The sequence below is a fragment of the Hemibagrus wyckioides genome, linkage group LG20 (assembly GCF_019097595.1).
Source record: "Hemibagrus wyckioides isolate EC202008001 linkage group LG20, SWU_Hwy_1.0, whole genome shotgun sequence".
In the NCBI taxonomy this organism is placed as follows: Eukaryota; Metazoa; Chordata; class Actinopteri; order Siluriformes; family Bagridae; genus Hemibagrus; species Hemibagrus wyckioides.
The window spans coordinates 13,153,738-13,174,683 of record NC_080729.1 but is presented as its reverse complement, the minus strand read 5'-3'; the positions used below and the strand labels follow the sequence as shown (position 1 = coordinate 13,174,683).

Here is a 20,946-nt window from a genome sequence, read left to right as displayed (position 1 = left end):
GGCCAGTTCTTATTTATACAATCAAATGAATATTTTTGGGAGCTGACATGTCTGAGTGTACTGTGGTCAAAGGTGATCAGTGAGGTATCACATAGGATAAACGACTAATATTTTACACATTTTGTAATGTGGGTTGTACTGCGTCCTCCTCTACCATTATGATTAATCTCAGGGCTGTGATTGCCAAGTCAGTGCACATTCAGTGATAATTCAAGGCTGCCTACATAGTAAAGCCACTAGTGGTGTCCTATTTAATGTTTTAGTATGTAATTTGGGATGTAATGGCTTCTCTGAAAATGTAATATGTGCTGTCATGCCAGTGTTTCCACAGCAATACAGAAGAGCAATTTATTATGCACATCAATTTGACCGGTCACATTTACTGACCATTAGGTACATAAGCCAGACATTTTAATTTCTATCTGAGCTTGTCTTTTAACTGGTTAGGTCTCTGCTTAATTCTTTATTAGGCTGTAATAGTCACTTATTCCATAGTACAACTGTACTCAATCTGCAGAATCATGAGCACCATTTGCCCTACAGAATGAACTAGTCAACAGACATTAACTGTCTCAAGTATAGGTTTTGTTTGAAGGCATGTAGAGCTCCACTGTAATCACACAGCTCAAGGCTGAACCTGTCAATAGAGATAAATAGAGAGATGTACCCTGGTATTCCTGCTAACTTCAGCTAGCAGAGAAGAGAAAACAAAAAAGTCCTGATCACACATCTCTGAATTAAATACAAACAAGTATTTTAATAGAACCAAGTAAAAAATACAAACTCTCCAACCTCAGGTAACTACCCATTTGCCAACAATTATCACTTTAGCTACTGGAGAATGATATACTTAAAATACTTGATTCATGCAGTCTGCTTATCCTTAAAAAATTGAAAAGGGGTAAAATACAGTTTGAAAGTTCTCTTTACCAAAATATAAGCTAATAGCTCAATTTTTTATAAATTTTTTTAAAAATAATTTTTATATCCCTTTTATTTTGGTATTTTGCTATCTCTCTCTCCCTCTCTTGGGTATGATTCTCTGTGATTGGCTTACTTGTCTGCCAATTATTGTGGCTATTATGTATTCACAGAATATTTGTGTGTGGTAATGTGTGTATAAGGAGGATTCAATGTCACTGTGTGTGTGTATATATCTGTATGTATGGTAGCAATCTTCTGAAGTTTAGCTAATTGTAGGAGAGTAACAATAATCTCTATTTAAAACTAGAATATTAAAGCTAGAATTGTTGTGTACGCATATGTGCATGTGTGCATTAACCATTTCACTTGTACTTTTCCACTTTGTGTGTTAAATAGATGCTCCTGAGACCGGTCCCTCAGTGTGTACTGTGAGCACTGCAGTTGTTTCCCTCCAAAGCCCTTCACGCACTACGACTACTGCTCCACACACACTAACATACCTGCAGCCCAGTCCTCCTCCTGTTTCACCTAAACCCCAGCCGAAGACGATACAGCCACACTTCCAAAGCTCTTCTCACCGCTCCCCTCAAACCTCACCTCAGATTTATCCCAAACCCCAGTCATACCTCCAGTCTCCTCCACCAACAGAAGCACAAATTTACCCAGAATTCCCTGGACAGATACAAACCAAAGTATCCACTCAGACAACCAACCCCACTCAGTCTTATTCCTACAATCCCCCACAGACTAAGGTCCCACCTCAGACGCAACCTAAGCCCCAGTACGTCATACCAAATCAAACCCAGTCTTCTCCTGTGGCCCACGAAGAACCAGAGACAATGACGTCAATGTCCATTAAGGAGAGGTGAGTGTGTGGTTAGTGGTCTCATGTAGGCTGCAAAATGAAGTAAAATATTATCCTGATGTTTATAAAGGATATTTTTCTAGTGTGTTATACAGTTGTAACAGTCATTATAGTAAGGTTCCAAAAATCTGTATAGTTCAAATTTAACCTCAAATTGGAACTGATCTTAACCATAAGAAGATGGTGATACTGGTGATCTTTTCCTCTCCTCTCCTCTCCTCTCCTCTCCTCTCCTCTCCTCTCCTCTCCTCTCCTCTCCTCTCCTCTCCTCTCCTCTCCTCTCCCCTCCTCTCCTCTCCTCTCCTCTCCTCTCCTCTCCTCTCCTCTCCTCTCCTCTCCTCTCCTCTCCTCATGTGTATGGGACTGTTAATATTTTTAAATATTTTTCTTTGTGCCTTCCTACAGTCTTTTCTAACACACTTACTTGGTTCTATTTTCCAAAATAAAAACTAGACTAATTGCCTAATTTACTTCATACAGATGCTGTGTGTATCTGTGCTTTCTACACCTCCTTTCTTGGCTTTGGTGTGTTATTTTACCTCTCATATACTATGGGGGATTATTTCATACCTAAACACCTAAACTGGTAAATCAGTGCATAGAAAAAATGTTGCTAAAAAGTGTATAGTGACTGGGTATGGAAATGGCTGTGAATGCAGCATGTGTCAAGGGCACCAGCACTGTTCTCCTTGCGTCCTGTTTGATGAATGAATGTGGGTCAGTGCTCCTCTCCTTCGCTGAGCCACATAGAGATTGCTATTTTAGAATGTGCTGTTCAGCTGGCTGTCCTTCTTCATGGTGAGGATGAAACTGGAAAGTAGAGTAAAAAGAGGTTGCAGGGAGAGGATGAAAAAGAGAATATTTGCTATAAAGAAATATGCATCATTAGGAAGCTACATGCATAATCCAATTTCCTGAATATCTGTTTTGTCTTCAAAATGCATCCAGTGATGTGCAGGATAAGTCTCCATGAGTGTGACTGCATTTCTTTTCACAGGTTAGCCTTGTTGAAAAAGAGTGGGGAAGAGGATTGGAAGAACAGGATGAACAAGAAACAAGAAGTCGTGCAGGAAGTGGCATCAATGAGCAACCAAATATGGGAGGAGCAAGGCTTCAAGAAGAAGGTATATGACTGAAGAAATGTCTGATAAAAAAGACCCCGGGTTTGTAGACACTCGTGTCTACATATAGTTTATATGTGCTACACTACAAATACTACAAATAATTAAATGTCACACAAACAAGAGGGCTTTTATACTGAACATCTGCGCGGCTGTGATTTGGCCATAGGCTTGAGGTCATGGGCTGCATGTAATCAAAACCATGGCAATATTAACAGCATGATTACAGGTGTGATATCTTATTTATACAATTATTCTACTCATAAGAAATAAATATGAAGTAACTGACATTTCAGACACAATATGGGCAAATATTAGTTACACTTTACAATTCTCTTCAACAACTGATGGGAGTAACTAAGCAGAAATTGACTAAAGAAAATGTTTGTAATTTAGCAATATGTTTATTTATAAATATATATTTTTAAATAACAAAAGTCCTCATAATTAACAGAACAACACAGCAAAACTACAGTCAATAGTAAAGACTGACTATTACACTGGGGGCAAAAAAAAGCTGCTAGTCTCATTAAAGTAACAGACAAGTGGAGTATTGCAAATATGAAATGTTTTTGTGGCACTCATGGATCTGGATTTAAAATCAAATTCCAGTCAAATTACTGGACCAGAACTAACTGGTAATATAAATGCCAATAGTTTAATGTACTGCTGACTCTTACACACAGAGCTAGAGAAAGTTCTATACATGCTTTGAGACACCTGGTACTGACATGGCTTAATATCATACTAAATGTGTAGGGTAAAAGACATACATGCATCTGAAACTTCAGGATAGGGGTTTCGCTAAGCTAATTTTAAACATAACCTTGTGCCATGAAATTATGACTTGATGTATTGTGCTTAACTTGGTCAAGAGCATTGTTTAGTAGTGTCCAAACCCTAACTACACAACTAATCACATTTAAATTGTGTGTTTTTGTGCTGTTAACATGTGCAAAAGACTTGATTTTCTGTCACCAGTCTGATAACTAGAAAAATTTTTAGCCATATTTTGTGGTTTGTATGGTATGGAGCACAACATGTGGTTAGTTTATTTTACAAGAAAAAACAACCTGTGCCTTACACACACATCCATTACTTGTGTGTTATAGGAAGAAAGGGCTGTTATTGAGGAGTTTGCCTCATCTGAGATGGTTTGGGTAAGATTTGTTCATGCATACTGCATTAACAACTTTAGCCTTTGCAGATTAGATATTTTACCTGCACTGCTTCCTGGCTTATGCTACACGGTGATTAGTTGGGGCTTGAGTACCTTTCGGAGCTTTGCATTGATTGTTGACTTGCTTGTGTTCATCTGTCTTTTCAAAAGCTATGTGCTGGACTTTGCTCTATTTTCTTCTGGTAGACATTTGCCACTGTATTCCCTGTTTCCTTCAGAGTCATTTTGTGTTGCATTACCCTTTTGGATTTATTTTATCTCATTTCTTTCCCTCTGGGTGCTCTTGTATTTTCATTTTTTTCCTGCTCTTTCTTTCTCACATCATCTCCTACCTTTAGGAGCCTGTTTTTGCTTCCACCTATTCCCCTCCTCCTTTCCATTCCACCCAAAAATGTCAGCCGGTAGACCAACCATGCCAGGTAAGTGTGGCCAATGCACTCAACAAATTACTTTGTTGATATCATGATGTCTTCTTCAGGGCTGTGTGCCTTTCTAACATGCAGCAAACATGGTCTTGTTGTCTGAATGTCCTCAATGAATGGCTTATGAACTCTTGTGTTGGGAAACAGATGTGCTATGTATATTTAGTTTTTGTGTGCCTATTATTAGTAAAGATCGAAATTTTCTGCTGCAATTGAACAAAACTATGTTAACCGTCTATGCAAAATATATTTTGTTTAATTTGATACAAATGCATTAGTGTATCTGGGATATTGCTGAGGTGCTGTGAGTCACTTGATTATATCCTGTAATAGTATGTTGTAGTATTTTGAAGTCAGAGCTGTGATGGTTTTGTTAGTGGAAAATTTTAAAAACAAACCTCATCTGCCAGTTCAGATATGTCCAGCATCATTATATCTGAAGCTGAAAAAAAAAAAATCTAAAGTTCAACTTAACCTAGGTTTGCAGGTTTTACAACTAGAATTCTTTGCCCTTCAACCAGATTTGGTTAATGTTAACCAAATAACTTGGTACTATTGTTATGTCTGGCATCAGTGATCATGCCATTTTTTCAGATGATCATTAAGCACAAAGCAGACAATGTTTAAAAACGCCTGCTTCTAAACATGCTGCAAACTGACTGCACCTTGGTGTTATGGATGGCATGTTTTCACAGATTGACCTCTCCAACTGTTATGAAAGTTTGCACTGCTTTTTTGTGTTGGCATGTGTGGTGATTGCGCCACATTTCCCATTTCTAATTCCTGTTTGTGTTCCATTCAATCAGAGGCTGGCAGAAGGAGTAGAGGGACAGATGTCCATCGAAGAGCGGAAGCAGATGATCTCTACAAGAGAGGAGGCATGGCAAAGCACCGGAAAGGGTGTGGCAAATGACTCTGGCCAGTACACTGTGGCTGCTCGGATGGTGAAGAAAGGTTGGAAGATACAAATCCATGCAAACACAAATTACATGTCACTGTACATTTATGTAGTTTGTTAGCATTTTTTTCCAGCTTTAACTGTTACAATGAAAACAGGGCATGTTATGTGCACTATCCTAGTTCACAATATTTACAATATATACGTTAATATAATACTATGTGCATTATATACGTTAATATAATACTATGTGTAATATCAATATCATACAATGTGAGATCACATCATGTGCAATATCCTATAGTTCCCTACCACCTTTTTGTACTTTTTGTATACATTCTGTATATACAGAATATTTCATTTATATTTTGTTTGTATTTATTTGTTTTAATTCTCATAACCTGAAGCAGTTTCTGGTAAAAGGATTTATTTCGGGATTAATAGGTTATCTTATCTTTTCGGTAGTGCAGCATATACAACCACACCATTTTATCCAACTGTTACAAACTGAAGGGCTTTTTCATATCTCTGTTGTAGGTCTGGCTGCATCCTCTGCAGTGATCAGTCCCATTCTGTCTCCAGTCTCTGCAAAGCTAAAGAATGGTGTACCAGCTATCTCTAAACCACAGGAGGGTAAATGTAACACACACTCTCTCTCCTTCTGTTTAAGACTGAAATGCTGCAAGCCTATACTTAGAATTATGAGTATGTGAGGAAATAAATGCATAATGCTTCATGGAATCTGTCAATGTCTATCCCTATAATAGAGATTGAGGTCACAGCAGATATGGAATCCGACAAGAAACTGGATAAGCTGGAGACGTTTTTGGGGCATTTGAACAGTAAAGGTGAGTACCGTTGATAATTTGATCTGTTCCAGTTCAGTCTGTTTGAGTCTGGTGTTAATGGTAATGACTTGCTTCTATTTCTCAATTTCGTGCTCTCTCTTTTTCTGTCTCTCAGTGACTAGTTTGCAGGAGACGACTCTCACAGTGACCGAGAAGGCTGTGAAAGAAGTAATGAGACTGGACGATGAAATCTTCTCGAAGTTCTATCGCCGTGTGGCAGACATCCCACGCAGCATGCCGAGAGTGCCCATCGATGATGATTTTGATGCCATATTTGGAAAACATACACCAAAGTAAGTATACAGTGCCTATTGTGAAATATGTTCCAGATAAATAAATTGGCACAAACTATCAGTGTTGAAATTTACAACATAAACAGGAAACACATGTATCTTCATTTGCTTTTAAATCACTATTAAAATTAAGCTCAATCTTTACTAAAATGTATAAAATGCAATGAAAATGTAAAATGATCATTTATGTAAATTAAACAAAAAGAAGCAGGAAGGTTTCTTTATTGCCCATTGATTGTGCTTTAGGACATGGAGGGTAGACTTTTTTGGCTACCATATAAAGGATGAAGTTTAAGGATTCTTTAGTTATTATTATTATTTTTTTTAAATAAGAATACTTATTATAAAAGGATCATTTTGTATATTGTGATAGTCAATGAATTAATAAATTACATGCTGAACCTAGACTAGTAGACTAGACAGGATTCCCAATATTATGAATGAATGCCAAATCAGAAATGGTTAGTTTCTGTGACTATTGTATAAATATGTATAATATGTTCATATGCATGGATTCCTATACAAATACATACAAATGTAATTTATTTGATCTTAGGCTGGCATCAGCAATGGTGCACCACAAGAGGGCTATACGTCCTTCACGTAACGTTCAGGCATCACGTAACCCGCTGAAGATTCTGGCAGCACGTCAGGACATCAGACATGAGTACACTGAACAGAGACTCAATATTGGCATTCTGGAAAGCAAGAGGATCAAACAGGAGAAAAGTGAGTTATAGGAGGAAAAGGATGACATGGAAATACTAATTACTACATAGCCATTGAAGTGGAGAAGAGGGTATGATGAGACATTAGACATGATGTGGAAAATGTGAGATTTAAATGTGTGAATGAAGGTTTTATAAGGGGGAGTAAAAAAGAATTATGGTATGAAAAGCTCAATCACACACCTGAAAATTTGCATTTAATTGAAAGAGTTGTTGGTATAAGATGATTTGGACTAATAGAGAAAGAGAGTTCAGAGGTCGAGTTAAAAATTGAGAGATGAGGTGACTAAGAAATGTGTTTGCATGAACTGATCTGTTTTTATCTGTTTTGCAGTGAGTCAGAGCTCCAGTATTTCAGATGCTGCTCTAGCTGGTTTGGCTAGTAAGGAGAACTACAGCAGTGTGAGTTTGCGCAGTGTCAGCATTTCTGAGCAGGTGACCAACAACAGTGCTGCTCCATACAAAAAACTCATGCTCATGCAAGTCAAAGGTCAGTCCTGTACACAATTGTTTTGAAAAAGTTATACTCTTCAACATTGTCACTATACAGTGCTATTGTTTATTTTAAAATGAATAGATTCTATCACTGGCATATCAAAGGTTAGGAACATTTGCATTGTGCAACCTAAACCATTTCATTTTATTTTTTCTCAGGTCGCAGACATGTCCAGACAAGACTAGTGGAGCCCAGAGTCTCATCTTTGAACAGTGGTGACTGTTTTCTACTGGTTACGCCTGAGCACTGCTTCGTTTGGATTGGAGAGTTTGCAAATGTCATAGAGAGAGCAAAGGTACAGCCTGTCATGGCTACTATTACACATAAAGCATAATCAAGCATCTCAGGAGTCTCTATGTTCAATACTTGTTTTCCTAATCTAATCATCTTGTGGTCTTTGTTTTTTTCATTTACAATTGGTTAAGAAAGGTTTTATTTTTTTTTTTAAATATTTAAAACAACAATAGTAAATGTTCAATACCTTGAATATTCAACAGGTCTCTCTTTAAATGCAAGCAAATTTGTGATACTGACCAACTTAATGGCTTTGTACAAAAGGTCAGCTTTTCCTCATGCCACCTTAACAGCTATGTACAAAAAGGTCAGTGTGGTCTCAGACTTTTTCAGTATGGTCTCAGACATTTGGAACCCACTATATATCTCACAAATGCACATATTGTCCCGTAGTGCAGTTCTTTAAGACAGTATGTGTCTAAGCAATGCGATCTCCATCCAACTCTAGTGCAGTTTTAATTGCAGTGAGAAAGCATTTTGACCCTCTATCAACCCAGCCACAGGGATTTTGGGCATTTTTTTGAGCTGCCGAACTCAAAGCCAGAGTTCCGAGCTGCAGCTTTGAAAAAAATTGCAGTACCTGCATTCTGTATAATTGGATTGTTGGCCAAAAAAAGAAAATTAGCATATTAAAAAATTGTGCTGACTCTATGATCTACAAATTTTCTAAATCTGCAGAATTTGTTTAACTTTTTCTGTTGCTGTGTTTTTTGCGTGTATTTCAGTGTGAAAGTACATTCTTAGTCACTTAGAAGTGCTACACATCAATCTAAAAATATATTACTTGATGCTCAGGTTTATCCATGTCTGATAATATAGCTAAAAATCTGATGTCATTAGCTTTTATTATAAAATTATACTTTTAACCTTTATTAGGCATCAGAGCTGGCTAGTTTTATACAGCTGAACCATGACCTAGGTTGCCGGGCAACGCAAGTGGAGACCATTGAGGAGGGGGTGAACTTTGAAAGCCCTGCTGCAGCGGAGTTTTGGAAAATTTTAGGAGGACAAGCCAGCTACCAGCGTATGCTCCTAACACCAAAATCTAAACACAATCATATTCATCTCTTTCACATTTGCTCTACATTCAAATGAAACGCATTCTGTGCCTGTGTCACAACAGCGGCTGGTACACCAGAAGAAGACGAGTTTTTTGAGAATGCGATCGTAGAGACTAATTGCATCTTTCGTCTGGTGGATGATAAGCTGCTTCCTGATGATGATTTCTGGGGAAGAGTTCCTCGTTGCTCACTTTTGGGATCCAAAGAGGTATGAAAGCTGTAATATAAAATAATGAACACATCATTAAAGTAAGGTTGAAATATTTCTTCAATGATAGTGGAAAAATATAATAAAATATTCAAATAAGAAAAGATAATGACCTTTAGCTAATTGAAATGCTATTCTGTGTAATGGACAAAAATTTTGTAACACGTAACTAACATAACTTATTGTACTTTTATTAAATCATTTGTACAATCATTCCAACTAGGGTAAAGCAGTGCCATTATCTGTATCTGTTTAGTACTCTAAATGTCTAATGTCCAAATATCTGTATTTGCAGGTAGCATGGCCAAAACCTGAAAAGAGTATTCTCTTTAATTCAATTTCATCTATCAATTAAAAATGAACTCAACCACCAGAAAACTGGAGTTAGACATGCCTGCACTTGTAGCATGGTGTATAAATTCAGACGGATTCTGACCTCAGCTACATCGAGCTACTGAGAATTGGTCTTAACTAGACATGTAGACAGCAATTTTTTTTTTAAATTTTTTTAAATCCTCTCCTGTTAACATTTTATTTGAACCTGCTTGGAATCAAACATTTACACTACCAGTCAAAAGTTTGGACATGCCTTCTAATTCAATGGTCTTTCCTGATATTTCTTTCTACATTGTAAAACAATGCTGAAGGTGGTCGAAATATACAATAATGTCCTTTGAACAGTTGATATTGAGATATGTCTGCTACTGATGCTCTGTAAAGCCTTCATAACGGCTCTAATCTGAGGTGCTGTTAATTGGTGATTTCTGAGGCTGGTAACTCTAAATGAACTTCTCCTCTGCAGCAGAGGTAAGTTTTGGTCTTGCTTTACTGGGATGGTCTTCCTGTGAGCCAGTTTCATCATGGTGCTTGATGGGTTTTGGAAATGCACTTGACAATACTGTTCTTACAAGAACTATTCCAGAACACCTGACCTTCGTGTCTTAAAATAACAACTGACTGTTGTTTTTGTTGTCGTTACGTATGGATTACATAAATCCATGTGCGTTATTTAATAGTTTTGAAATCTCCAGTATTGTTCTAGAATGTAGAAAATAAGTCACTACACAAAAAACAGTGAATTAGAAGGTGTCCAAACTTTTGACTGGTAGTGTAGCTTGTTCTATTTTCCCCCAAATATTAACAAACTAGTTTTAACCTAATTTGAACCACGATGACCCTGATCAGGCAGAATGCTCTAAATGCAATGCTATGCGAGTTTCACATCTGACTGCTCGCTAGCAGCAGTATATTGACCCCATTTTCGATGTATACTTCTCATGCAGATGCCCTGAGAACTACTGTGGCAAGCAAGTAGTGCACTACTGATTTGTATATGTATCTATTTACACTCTCTGTTTATTTCGAATAATAGTAGTTTTCAATTGCTTCCCTATTCCAAACCTTTTTTGTCTTTAATTCATATATTAATTATAATCAATATAAAAATATTTTATACCTCTCTGCTGACCAAAACATTTCTTCAAGTAAGATACCATGCATGCTTTGTAAGTTTTTTTGTAGACTATGGCTTCAGAAGAATGAAACCATAAAAATGTGAAGAAAATCCTACAGAAACTGCTGATATTAAGTGCTGAGTGGATTTAAATAACATATTTTCTCTCCCTGTGTGTCTCTGCTTGTATTTCTGTGAATGTTTGTGTTAGGTGCTGGTGTTTGATTTTGGCAGTGAGGTGTATGTATGGCATGGTAAAGAAGTCACTCTGGCACAGAGAAAGGTGGCCTTCCAACTGGCCAAGCATCTGTGGAATGGCACCTTTGACTACACTAACTGTGACATTAACCCACTCGACCCAGGAGGATGCAATTCACTCATACCCAGGTTTGAAAGCAGTAGCACTCAAAAAGAAACTCTTTTCTTCCTTTTCTCGGTTTATGCTGATAAAATATCCGTGTTCAGGAATGGCCAAGGTCGTCCAGACTGGGCGATATTCGGCAGATTGACTGAACACAACGAGACATCTTTGTTCAAAGAGAAGTTTCTGGACTGGAGAGATGCTGCTGAGTCACTACCAAAGAGCAGCAGTGAACATTCCTTCGAGCAGAAGGTATATTCCCCTATATGTGTGTGGGTATATTCTGTGAAATAAATATATCATGGCTGAGAAACATGGCACCTATTACTCAGATATGCCATCAATAAATCTAAGGTTTGGTGACTAGTTCTAATAGCTGAAAACTGTTTATTTGGTTAAAAACCCAGCTCATGTAACTAAAAGGATGCAGGATATAATAGTCTCACAATGCAGCCCAGGATAAAGTGATTTTGCTGAAAAACAATTCATCTGTAATTCCATTCTATTACACATCACTTGCCTTGGATTTTCCTCATGCCTTTGCATCCCTTTCTTTCCTATCCATATTAGCTCTCTCAGGGTACACCCTCTCGCTTGGAGAGTGTTGCATATGACGTGGGGCTGATGCTCCCGGTGCTTCAGTCCCCTATAAGCATGGTTCTGGAAGGGCAGGATGTTGGTCGTGGTCATGGCCCTGTGGATAGTGGATGTTCTGAAGATCATCTGCGCTCTCTGGAGATTAGCACAATCAGTGTGGATGTCTGGCACATCCTGGAATTCGACTACAGCCGCCTACCCAAGCAGAGCATTGGGCAGTTTCATGAGGGAGATGCCTATGTAGTGAAATGGAAGTACATGGTGAGCGTAGCAGGTGAGTATCAATAGCAGGAGAAATGTGCTGAGTATGAGTTTTTCATCTGAATATATACAGCAGTGGAATTAGTGGGATGGAGAAAACGTTGCTAAATCACCTCTGCCGTGTAATGGAGAAGGAAGGAAGCTGGCTATAGAAGAATTAAAAAAAAATATTGACAAAATATGAACTTGTGGGGAAAAAATGGTATATTGTTTGTGTTTAGTGGGCAACAGGCAGAAGCCCGAGCAGGTTCGCAGTGCTGGTCCAGGGCGAGAGAAGTGCTGCTATTTTTTCTGGCAAGGCAGGAACTCAACAGTCAGTGAAAAAGGAACCTCTGCATTGATGACCATTGAGCTGGATGAGGAGAGAGGAGCACAGGTTTGTGTGTGTTTCTAATCAGTGCATAGTTCATTAGTTATTGAATTAATGAATTTAAATCAATAAAATAAATACATGTTTACATGTCATTTAAATACACAGTCAAACTGGCATCTGATATAAAACACTTGAGTTACAAACCAGCATAATCTTGTAGCAGCTCATTAATGCACCCTACATTTTGAATGTTAAACCTGCCAACTTAGACTAATTTGAACTTAGACTAATTTAACATTGCTTGCAGCAAGCATACACTAAATCACTGTGCAGTAATATTACACTGAAGCAGAAACTATATACAGTATGCTTAAACCTGGGTGTTGATTTACAGGTGCAGGTGCAGCAGGGCAAAGAGCCTCCGTGCTTCCTGCAGTGCTTTAATGGCGGCATGATCGTGCATTGTGGGAAGAGGGAGGAAGAGGAAGAGAACATTCAGAGTAAGGACATTCAAGTTTATACTTGAATACGTGTCTTTTTGGGTTTGTTCTAAAGTCTACCATGGTGTTTTAAATATGGAATTGGGCTGTGACGTTATAGTGTGAAAAAGAGAGCATCAGATTAGTCAGTTATCATATACTCTCTTTCTTCAATCTCTTTAGGTGAATGGCGTTTGTACTGTGTTCGTGGAGAGTTGCCAGTAGAGGGCCATCTGCTGGAGGTAGCATGTCACTGCAGTAGTCTGCGCTCTCGGACTTCCATGATTCTGCTCAACATTAACAAAGCCCTGATCTACCTATGGCATGGCTGTAAGACACAAACACACACCCGTGAAGTGGCGAGAACCGCTGCTGACAAGATCAAAGAACAGTGAGTTCAAGAGTTGTCTATGGTTTTGATAGTTCATTAACTTCCTGACTAGAAAGTCAAAGCTCCAGTGTGCTTTCCAGTCTCATGTTGTGCTTGATCTAAATAAGAGGACAATAAGTGATGACAAACATATAAAAATAAATGAATCCCTTGAAGATGTGACATTATGTAACATTGATTTCTCCTGATAATGTGTGTGCTGATGAGGCAATTCATGCTTGCAGAAAGTCTTTGGATATGTATCTAAGATTTAATCCTGTAGTGGGTAAAGGATAAATTTAGTTTTTTTCCCCCATCTCTTCTCTTTAACACTTGAGTTGTTAATTGGTCTCAGAGACGTGCATGGATCTGTTTTAAATCCTTCTGTTTTAAATTTCTCGAAGAAATTTACCTTTTTTTGTTTTTCTTAATCTAAACTGACACCCAGATTACCAGACTACCACAGGTTTATATTGAGCATAATGTTTATTTGAGCCTTATATCTTATCTCCTGATCACATGAATTTTAGTTTCTGTGTTGTCGGAGAGATGGCTTGTGTATCTTGCTGATGAATAAACATATAGTATATTTACACCTCTTTTTAACATCTGTACTTGTATCAATTTAGAACAAATTAACACACATCTCTAAACATTAAAACATATCTCTAAATAATAAAAACATGAAGTACATTACAAAATAAAAAAATAATAAATTTAGTTGGTTGTTGTATTAAATAAAAAGTAAAGCTGCTTGTCTGCCAGGCAACTGTGAATGAAAAATGTATGATATGTAATCTGCTTGTCCTTGCTGTTCAGGCTTTGTCCACTCCTTTCTTCTCACAAGTGATAACACACTCAAGTATTATTAAAGCACTAGTACGGTTTTTATCGAGTCCAGTAAATGTTTTATTGTCTCCAAGGCGACCACTGGAGGCTGGTTTGCACAGCAGTTGCAGTGTGACCATCCATGAGTGCGAAGAAGGGATGGAGACTATCGAATTCTGGGAGGCGTTAGGCAGAAAGGATCGTAAGGCTTATGACTGCATGCTCCAAGGTATAGCATTTTTACATTTAACATAAATAGATGCTGTTGTGACTTTTAAAGCTACATTTATGGAAAAAAAATATTTGGTATGTGTATAGTATGTTTTTTTAAATCATTTATTTATTTATTTTTAGATCCAGGAAAGTTTAACTTCACACCACGCCTCTTCCAGTTAACTAGTTCATCAGGTGAGTTTGTGGCTCAGGAGTTCTTCTACCCGTCCAGAACTCCAGACCTGGTCAGCGCGTTCCCCTTCCTCCAGGAAGACCTGTACTCTGCACCACAGCCTGGTAAGTATACACACTACACACTATAGATATCTTTAACCCAGTTCTTTGTACATTTATACTTAAAGTAGATTATTAGTGTTTTTAATTACATTAGAGATTGTGCTCTACAAATGCTTTTTTTGTAATCCTCACATTACCTTTGTGCATTAAATCTAACTAATTACATCTAACATTCAGGGATCCACAGTCATGGGGGGATAGTTTTTGTGTGTTACATAAAAGTTGTTTGTTAAACTTGAGTTGAAGTTTAATCAGATGTAGCATTTCCGCTTCACAGCTCCCTGCTATGATCCAGAACACTTGGCTTACAATCTGAGTGTGTGGGTTTTCTTGGAGTACTCCAATTTCTGAAAGAAAAAAAAAATTAAAATAAATACAAGCTAGTGGAGTGTGGCTACTCTGTATTGCCAGTAAATGTGAAGAAGTGTATATATGTATGTACTGGGGGGTTTGAATCTAATATTAACAAATTATTTCAATCAATGGGTCATTTAACTCGAAAATCAGAAGTTTATGGACCCCCATGAATACAATTCAAGCAGAATATTAGCTAGAGGTTCATAAGTAGCATTTTGTCTCCCTTGAAATATTGCTCTTGAGCCTGTATAAATGAGTAAAATCACAATATTTACGCAAAATATATTGATAAAAAATGAATTTCATGCATGTTTTAGCCTCACTGGCTTTCTGTTCAGTTAATCGGTCTATTGCCATTGTAAAGCACATTTCAGGCCTGTATTTCTCTTTACTTAGCCCCTAGATCTATGTGGTCCTCCTCTTAGCATCTTTTACCTGTACCTCGGTATAGATTGAAAAATGTGACTGTTTATCTGCTGTCAATTTCCAGGTTCTGGATCTGTCTACCACATATTAGCTATGTGTGTTTGACAACTTATTAAAGAAATGCATAAACAATAGGTTTTGAAGGTTTTTGTACATCATTGATACAATATGTTCCCTACTGTAAGCTGTTGTCCTGGACATTTTTGCACATGTTCTGTTATAAAGCTAGATATTTTAAAATTTGAAGTAGAAAAATACAAATTCTTCCTTTCCTTCTTTCTCTTTCTCTCCCTGTCACTTTAGCTCTGTTCCTGGTGGATAACTATCATGAGGTTTACCTGTGGCAGGGGTGGTGGCCACAGGACACAGAAACACCCGGCTCAGCCCGGATCCGCTGGGATGCTGACAGAAAATGCGCCATGGAAACAGTACTCCGTTACTGCAGAGGTGAGATATGACCATAGAGTTAGAATAAACAGAACAGACTTGTCCCAGAAGTGTGTGGTGTTGATTGTTAAAGACATTGCGCTATTTTGTTTTGACCTACATTGTGATTAGTGAAAAGATTTTTTTTTATTTTATTTTATTTCTTTTCTTTTTTTTATTTTTTTTTTTTTTAAACAGAGAAGGGTGATTGTGTTATTAAATTAGATGCTAAGTTGCAATACCAGTTAGTAGTTTAACAGTGAAACTGTATGGGTTGACCAAAGCATTTTGTCAGGTCCCATCAACAGCAGAACAATGTGGGGCAAACTATTATCAAATTAAGTCACTTAGCCATAACTACAAGTCTATAGATGGTGAAAATCTTGGGTACTTCCCCACAGCTTTGCAATATAATTATGCAATAAAAGCATGCAATTCAGTGTCCACAATAACACGTCTATATCTGCAGTATTCACATAAAAAAAAATATACAATATATAAAGAGAATATACACAGTATACATGCAGCACTCATCACATAAACACATATGTGGTAGCGATATACAATCTGTAAGTGAACAGTATAATATTCAGTAGTGCAGATGGACTTGTCAAGGAGTTCAGAATAGTGATGATGGCACAGTCAGTATAGCTGAATTTTATGCCTGTGCTGAGGAGCGCATGAGACACATTGCAGCACTCAGTTACACATGCTTTTAAATGCAGATCGGTGCCATTTATTTATGACCTACTGGGTTCATGCTGGTTTTTCCTCTGAACTTCAAACATGGGGGGGAAAAAAACCCACAGAACCTTTGGTTCTATTGCCTGTCCTTTTGTATGATTAAGTACATTTAGTTTTTTATTTAAAAAAAGCATTTGGGAGGGGGAATGAGAGTAAAAAAAAGGATAGTAAAGTAAATTTTGTCACCTTTGTCACCTTGTGTTATGAGTTGATGAAGCCTTTAAAAATAGCAGCTTAAATGATAGAGGGCTGCAGGCCCATTAATACAAGCTGCTCTTTCTGAATAAAAAAAAAAAATAGACTTGGTATTTTGTGTGTTCTAGGAATTGGCTGATCTAAAAAGATCGCAGACATGTATTGTAGCGTTTTGGCTAAAGCTTATGTTCTGTTCCTTTTTGTGAAACCTGAAGATGTATGTTGAGGCTTAACAGCTTAATGACTTATCTACCTCTTACAGAAAAGAATGAGCAGAATCCTCAAAAGTCGTATTTGATCCATGCTGGACTGGAGCCTCTTACTTTTACTAACATGTTCCCGAGCTGGGAGCACCGTGAGGACATTGCAGAGCTCATGGAACAGGTGTGACTGCACAAATGTGTACAAAACTACTCACGCATGTAGTATAAACTGCAGCATAGTACAGAAGGTTTCCAGAGCAACAGGACTGTTTAGACAAAAGTCCTTCATCAGCTATGCAAGCAAAGTGTAGGAGGTGAAACCAGCTGAGATCAGAAATTATAGACTGTGCATGTGTGTGTATAATGTGCATGCATATCTGTGTATTTTATATGAAACAACGCGTTTATTTATGGGAACTGTTATAATTTGCTTAGATTCAATGTGTTTGCTAAAAAATAAAAATTACAGGTACTAGTATATGATAATGAAATCTGGAAGTTGTACAGCTATAGTGTTATCATTTTCTAGTTTGCATTATGCAGTACTTTTCATTTGGACCACTTATGTGTCTGTGTATGTGTGTAGGAGGCAGAGATGTGTAACCAGATTACTCTGGTGGAGGATGTTCTGGCTCGTCTTTGTCAAAGCACTTATCCTCTTGCAGCACTGCAGACTCGGCCCCTTCCACACGGTGTAGACCCCTTGCGCCTCGAAATCTACCTATCAGATGAGGACTTTGAGGTGAGAAGGTCCATTCATTACCTTCAACTAACCAGAATATTAAAACAAAACAAAATAAATTAAGAAGCAACGTATTTCATGGGAGACCATATTTACCTATACATAAGCTTCTAAATGTCTAGAGTCTGATGTTTTCCTTTTTATACTCTAGTATAGGGATTTCTGAGATGGTAAGTTTTTTTTTTTTTTGTTTTTTTTTAACCACTGGACCTTACACAGGCACAGAATATGTACTATGCACTGCTTCACTTTTCCTTCACTAAAGACTCTGTTTGATGTTCTTCCTTTTGCACTCTTTCTCACGTATGGCAACTTTTCATATATTTCCTCTAATAAGGTGCTGTGCATGCACACAGTTTAAGTGTAAGGTTTGACTGTTGTCCAGACTTGAGTGTCAGGTTTTCAAAGGCTTTGAACTTGATAAGCATGACCACATCGTGAAGCATTCCTGCGTTGAGAATAATAAGACCTTTTAAATAATTAAACAAGCACAACGGACTGATACTGATAATTGACAATTCCCTGACATCTACAGGTCAATATAATTCAATACATCTTAAGTAGGAGACTTTAATTTATTCATTCATTGATCTGTTGGATAGGCATCTACATTTAACAAATGTTTCAGCCCTCTGAGATTTGACCACAAGCAGTTGCAATGAAGGGTCTGCTGTGAATCCTATATATTATTGGTGTAGGCTAAAAACTTGCTACTAAAAAGTAGCTGAATGAGAGTTTTCCCATGCATTTGTTATATTTCTCTTCTCTCATAAGTGCTGCATGTGGTGTTTTTTTTTTTTTCCAGAAAGCCCTGGAAATGAAGAGAGAGGAGTATGAAGCCTTACCTGGGTGGAAGCAAGTCAACCTTAAAAAAGCCAAAGGACTCTTTTAATTGCCTCTCAATAGTGATGTTGACCATGCTCTGTTTCTGTCACAGCTCTGGTTGTGTGCCCTTGTGTACTATGACCTCAGCTTGTCATTAAAATCTGATGTTGGCGAGTGACAACAAGATGATGTGGATCATGCCAAATGTCACATTAGGTTTAACAGTGTTTACCTGCTGTGGTGTCTGTCTCTGATGTTGACGTGTTTTGTTTCTATGCACTTTCAACAGTCACCACTGTGTGTCATCACTTTTCTATGAACTGTGCTGTGCAGTAAGTTTCTGTACCATCTTTGACAACAGCTGTTCTATTCTCTTCTTCTTATTAAAGTAAAGGTAATCCAGTCTGGTTTTTTCTGTCTTCCCAACTTTTTCTGGGATAGTTCTGTGTGCTTGAGGAAAATGTAGCCTAATTTGTAGCAAGGGAGTTTACTCTCTTCAATTTTTTTCAAGTTGCTCTTATATTTTCCATCTTCAGTGGAGTTAACCAGTATTTAAGATACTTTTACTGTGTGAACGAACTTTGGCTGTTGTCAGGTGATCTCTTGCATTTGCTTGTACTTGTTAAAACACTATGAAATATGTGAGGCGAGTTAAAAGATGAATTAACAAATGAAACACTGTAAATGTACAGCATAGTGCCTTGCTTTTGTGTACAGTTTATATACAGAATGGACTCTAGTCTGTATTTCAGAGACTTACTTTGTGATAAAGGCAATGGTAATAAAGCATATTTACACTTATCACCATAATTAAGTGAAGTATTTTTTTTTCTCTCTGTATACATGGATTTGAATAGATTTTAAGATATAGTGGAGGTATGCTAGCATCAAAGCAGCTTAGAGATTCAAGATTTTATGTCACAAACAGTCATATATTTGCAGTGAAATGAAAAATTACCCGTCAATAAAACTTGCTGTGTTGTTCTTTCTATGTAATGTTATTTTGATTACAGTTTTGTGACACACAGTATAAATTCTTAACGTAGTAATTTTTATAAAAAAACTTTTTATACATTTTGTACATTTTAATTAGTGGAATTCTACAGAATCAAACCGGAGACCCTCTGGTGGCTCTGGGATGGCAATGCCCACTGTGCCACACACTATAGCACAGTTAAAATATTTTCATATATTGCTGGATAAACCAGATTCTAAATGCTCATCCATCCATCCATCCATCCATTTCTGCCTGTCCCTCACAGGTTTGCAGTGAGCCTGAGACTATCCCAGGGGACTATGGCCAAAGCAGAGGACACCCTGGACAGGGTATCAACCCATTACAGGACAGACATGCACCAATACACATTTTCACATTCTATGGATAGTTTAGAGATACCACACATCATTGTACTGGGGAGAGCAGGCAAAGTCAGAGCATCCTGAATTGAATCCCCAATGTTTCCATTTCAACAAATATCTAAATAACAAAAGATCCACTTTCAGTGATTTCTCACTGCTTCAAAATACAGAATATTTTAAAGAATTTTAATAATAGGCCCGAACAGTAGCTGAAAGAGTCACCTGCCATCTGTTGTCTTTACATGCTCTAATAAACAAAAACACCATATCTAATTACAGCATATCTACAGCGATTATGCTTGCTATAAACTCAGGTTTGCGTAATCATACACTACTTTTATAATCATCATCTGTCCAAGAGGTGTTGAGGTGGGCTTCATTCAATAACATGTATTCATTGTATGTTTAATTTCATGCATTGCCTCACTTCACTTCTGTTACTTGGAAGTCTTAATATACTATATAAATTTTTCATTTGATGTTGATTACCTCTGGATATTATACCATCATGGGCTGTTGTACTTGTGGAGGTATTGCTGATTTTTAAGACTATATCAAGAAACCTCCTATTTCAACTTGTGTAATTAAATTCATTATGGTGTAACCTTTATTTTTTGTTATGACTATTCATTTAAATGGACTTAATTTATAGGCAAGACCTACCAGGCTGGATATTCTTGTACTGTATAATAAAGTTTAATCCAATGAGAAGGTTCATGACGGTGGAGCAATAAAATTGTGCAAAACAATTTAGACTTATTTATATGTACTGCAGTCTTCAGCAGATTTTGGTGTCATGTTTTGAGTCTTCCAATACAGATAGGATAAATGAAAGTGGAGTGCAGCTCAGAAGAGAGATTTGGTTTCTTTGTAAAGTTATTAAAACTTGATTATGTACTCCAGATTCATCAACTGAAAGAAGCAGAAAGAGTCAATTCATAGATGAGTAACCTTGCGGTTACAGAAGACACCCCTCCGGGCCAACTCCATATTACATTCATGTGCGTGTGAAGGCAGACGTCCAAGTTTTGGCCTGGTTTACAGTCTCCACTCTAATTCAACCCAAATATATACAATGCTATGCTAATGATAATCAATTTTATATATAGGTTGAAACACAGTCATAAACTGAAACTGCTGGGTGGGAGGCTTAAACCTG

General features: G+C 37.4%; 1 protein-coding gene across 11 annotated transcripts in view; it reads left to right on the top strand.

Annotated features, from left to right (window-relative positions):
• Positions 1-19,238, top strand: part of svilb (supervillin b) — a 46,914-nt gene extending 27,676 nt beyond the window's left edge. For 7 of the 11 annotated variants that reach the window (XM_058418876.1, XM_058418875.1, XM_058418868.1 and 4 more), the window contains 25 exons: positions 1,321-1,789; positions 2,787-2,913; positions 4,023-4,070; positions 4,429-4,509; positions 5,319-5,466; positions 5,948-6,043; positions 6,178-6,258; positions 6,374-6,551; positions 7,108-7,280; positions 7,614-7,769; positions 7,934-8,070; positions 8,946-9,093; positions 9,193-9,338; positions 11,003-11,178; positions 11,257-11,404; positions 11,723-12,023; positions 12,232-12,386; positions 12,718-12,823; positions 12,986-13,193; positions 14,096-14,229; positions 14,355-14,510; positions 15,597-15,740; positions 16,921-17,042; positions 17,448-17,603; positions 18,409-19,238. In XM_058418876.1, coding sequence (XP_058274859.1) covers positions 1,321-1,789; positions 2,787-2,913; positions 4,023-4,070; positions 4,429-4,509; positions 5,319-5,466; positions 5,948-6,043; positions 6,178-6,258; positions 6,374-6,551; positions 7,108-7,280; positions 7,614-7,769; positions 7,934-8,070; positions 8,946-9,093; positions 9,193-9,338; positions 11,003-11,178; positions 11,257-11,404; positions 11,723-12,023; positions 12,232-12,386; positions 12,718-12,823; positions 12,986-13,193; positions 14,096-14,229; positions 14,355-14,510; positions 15,597-15,740; positions 16,921-17,042; positions 17,448-17,603; positions 18,409-18,495 — 3,881 coding nt within the window. In that variant the 3' untranslated portion in view covers positions 18,496-19,238. Of the gene's footprint in view, positions 1-1,320; positions 1,790-2,786; positions 2,914-4,022; positions 4,071-4,428; positions 4,510-5,318; positions 5,467-5,947; positions 6,044-6,177; positions 6,259-6,373; positions 6,552-7,107; positions 7,281-7,613; positions 7,770-7,933; positions 8,071-8,945; positions 9,094-9,192; positions 9,339-11,002; positions 11,179-11,256; positions 11,405-11,722; positions 12,024-12,231; positions 12,387-12,717; positions 12,824-12,985; positions 13,194-14,095; positions 14,230-14,354; positions 14,511-15,596; positions 15,741-16,920; positions 17,043-17,447; positions 17,604-17,754; positions 17,774-18,408 lie in introns of all 11 variants that reach the window. The other 4 variants (XM_058418870.1, XM_058418869.1, XM_058418871.1 and 1 more) reach the window with 4 other exon arrangements.
• The last annotated feature ends 1,708 nt before the right edge of the window (positions 19,239-20,946 follow it).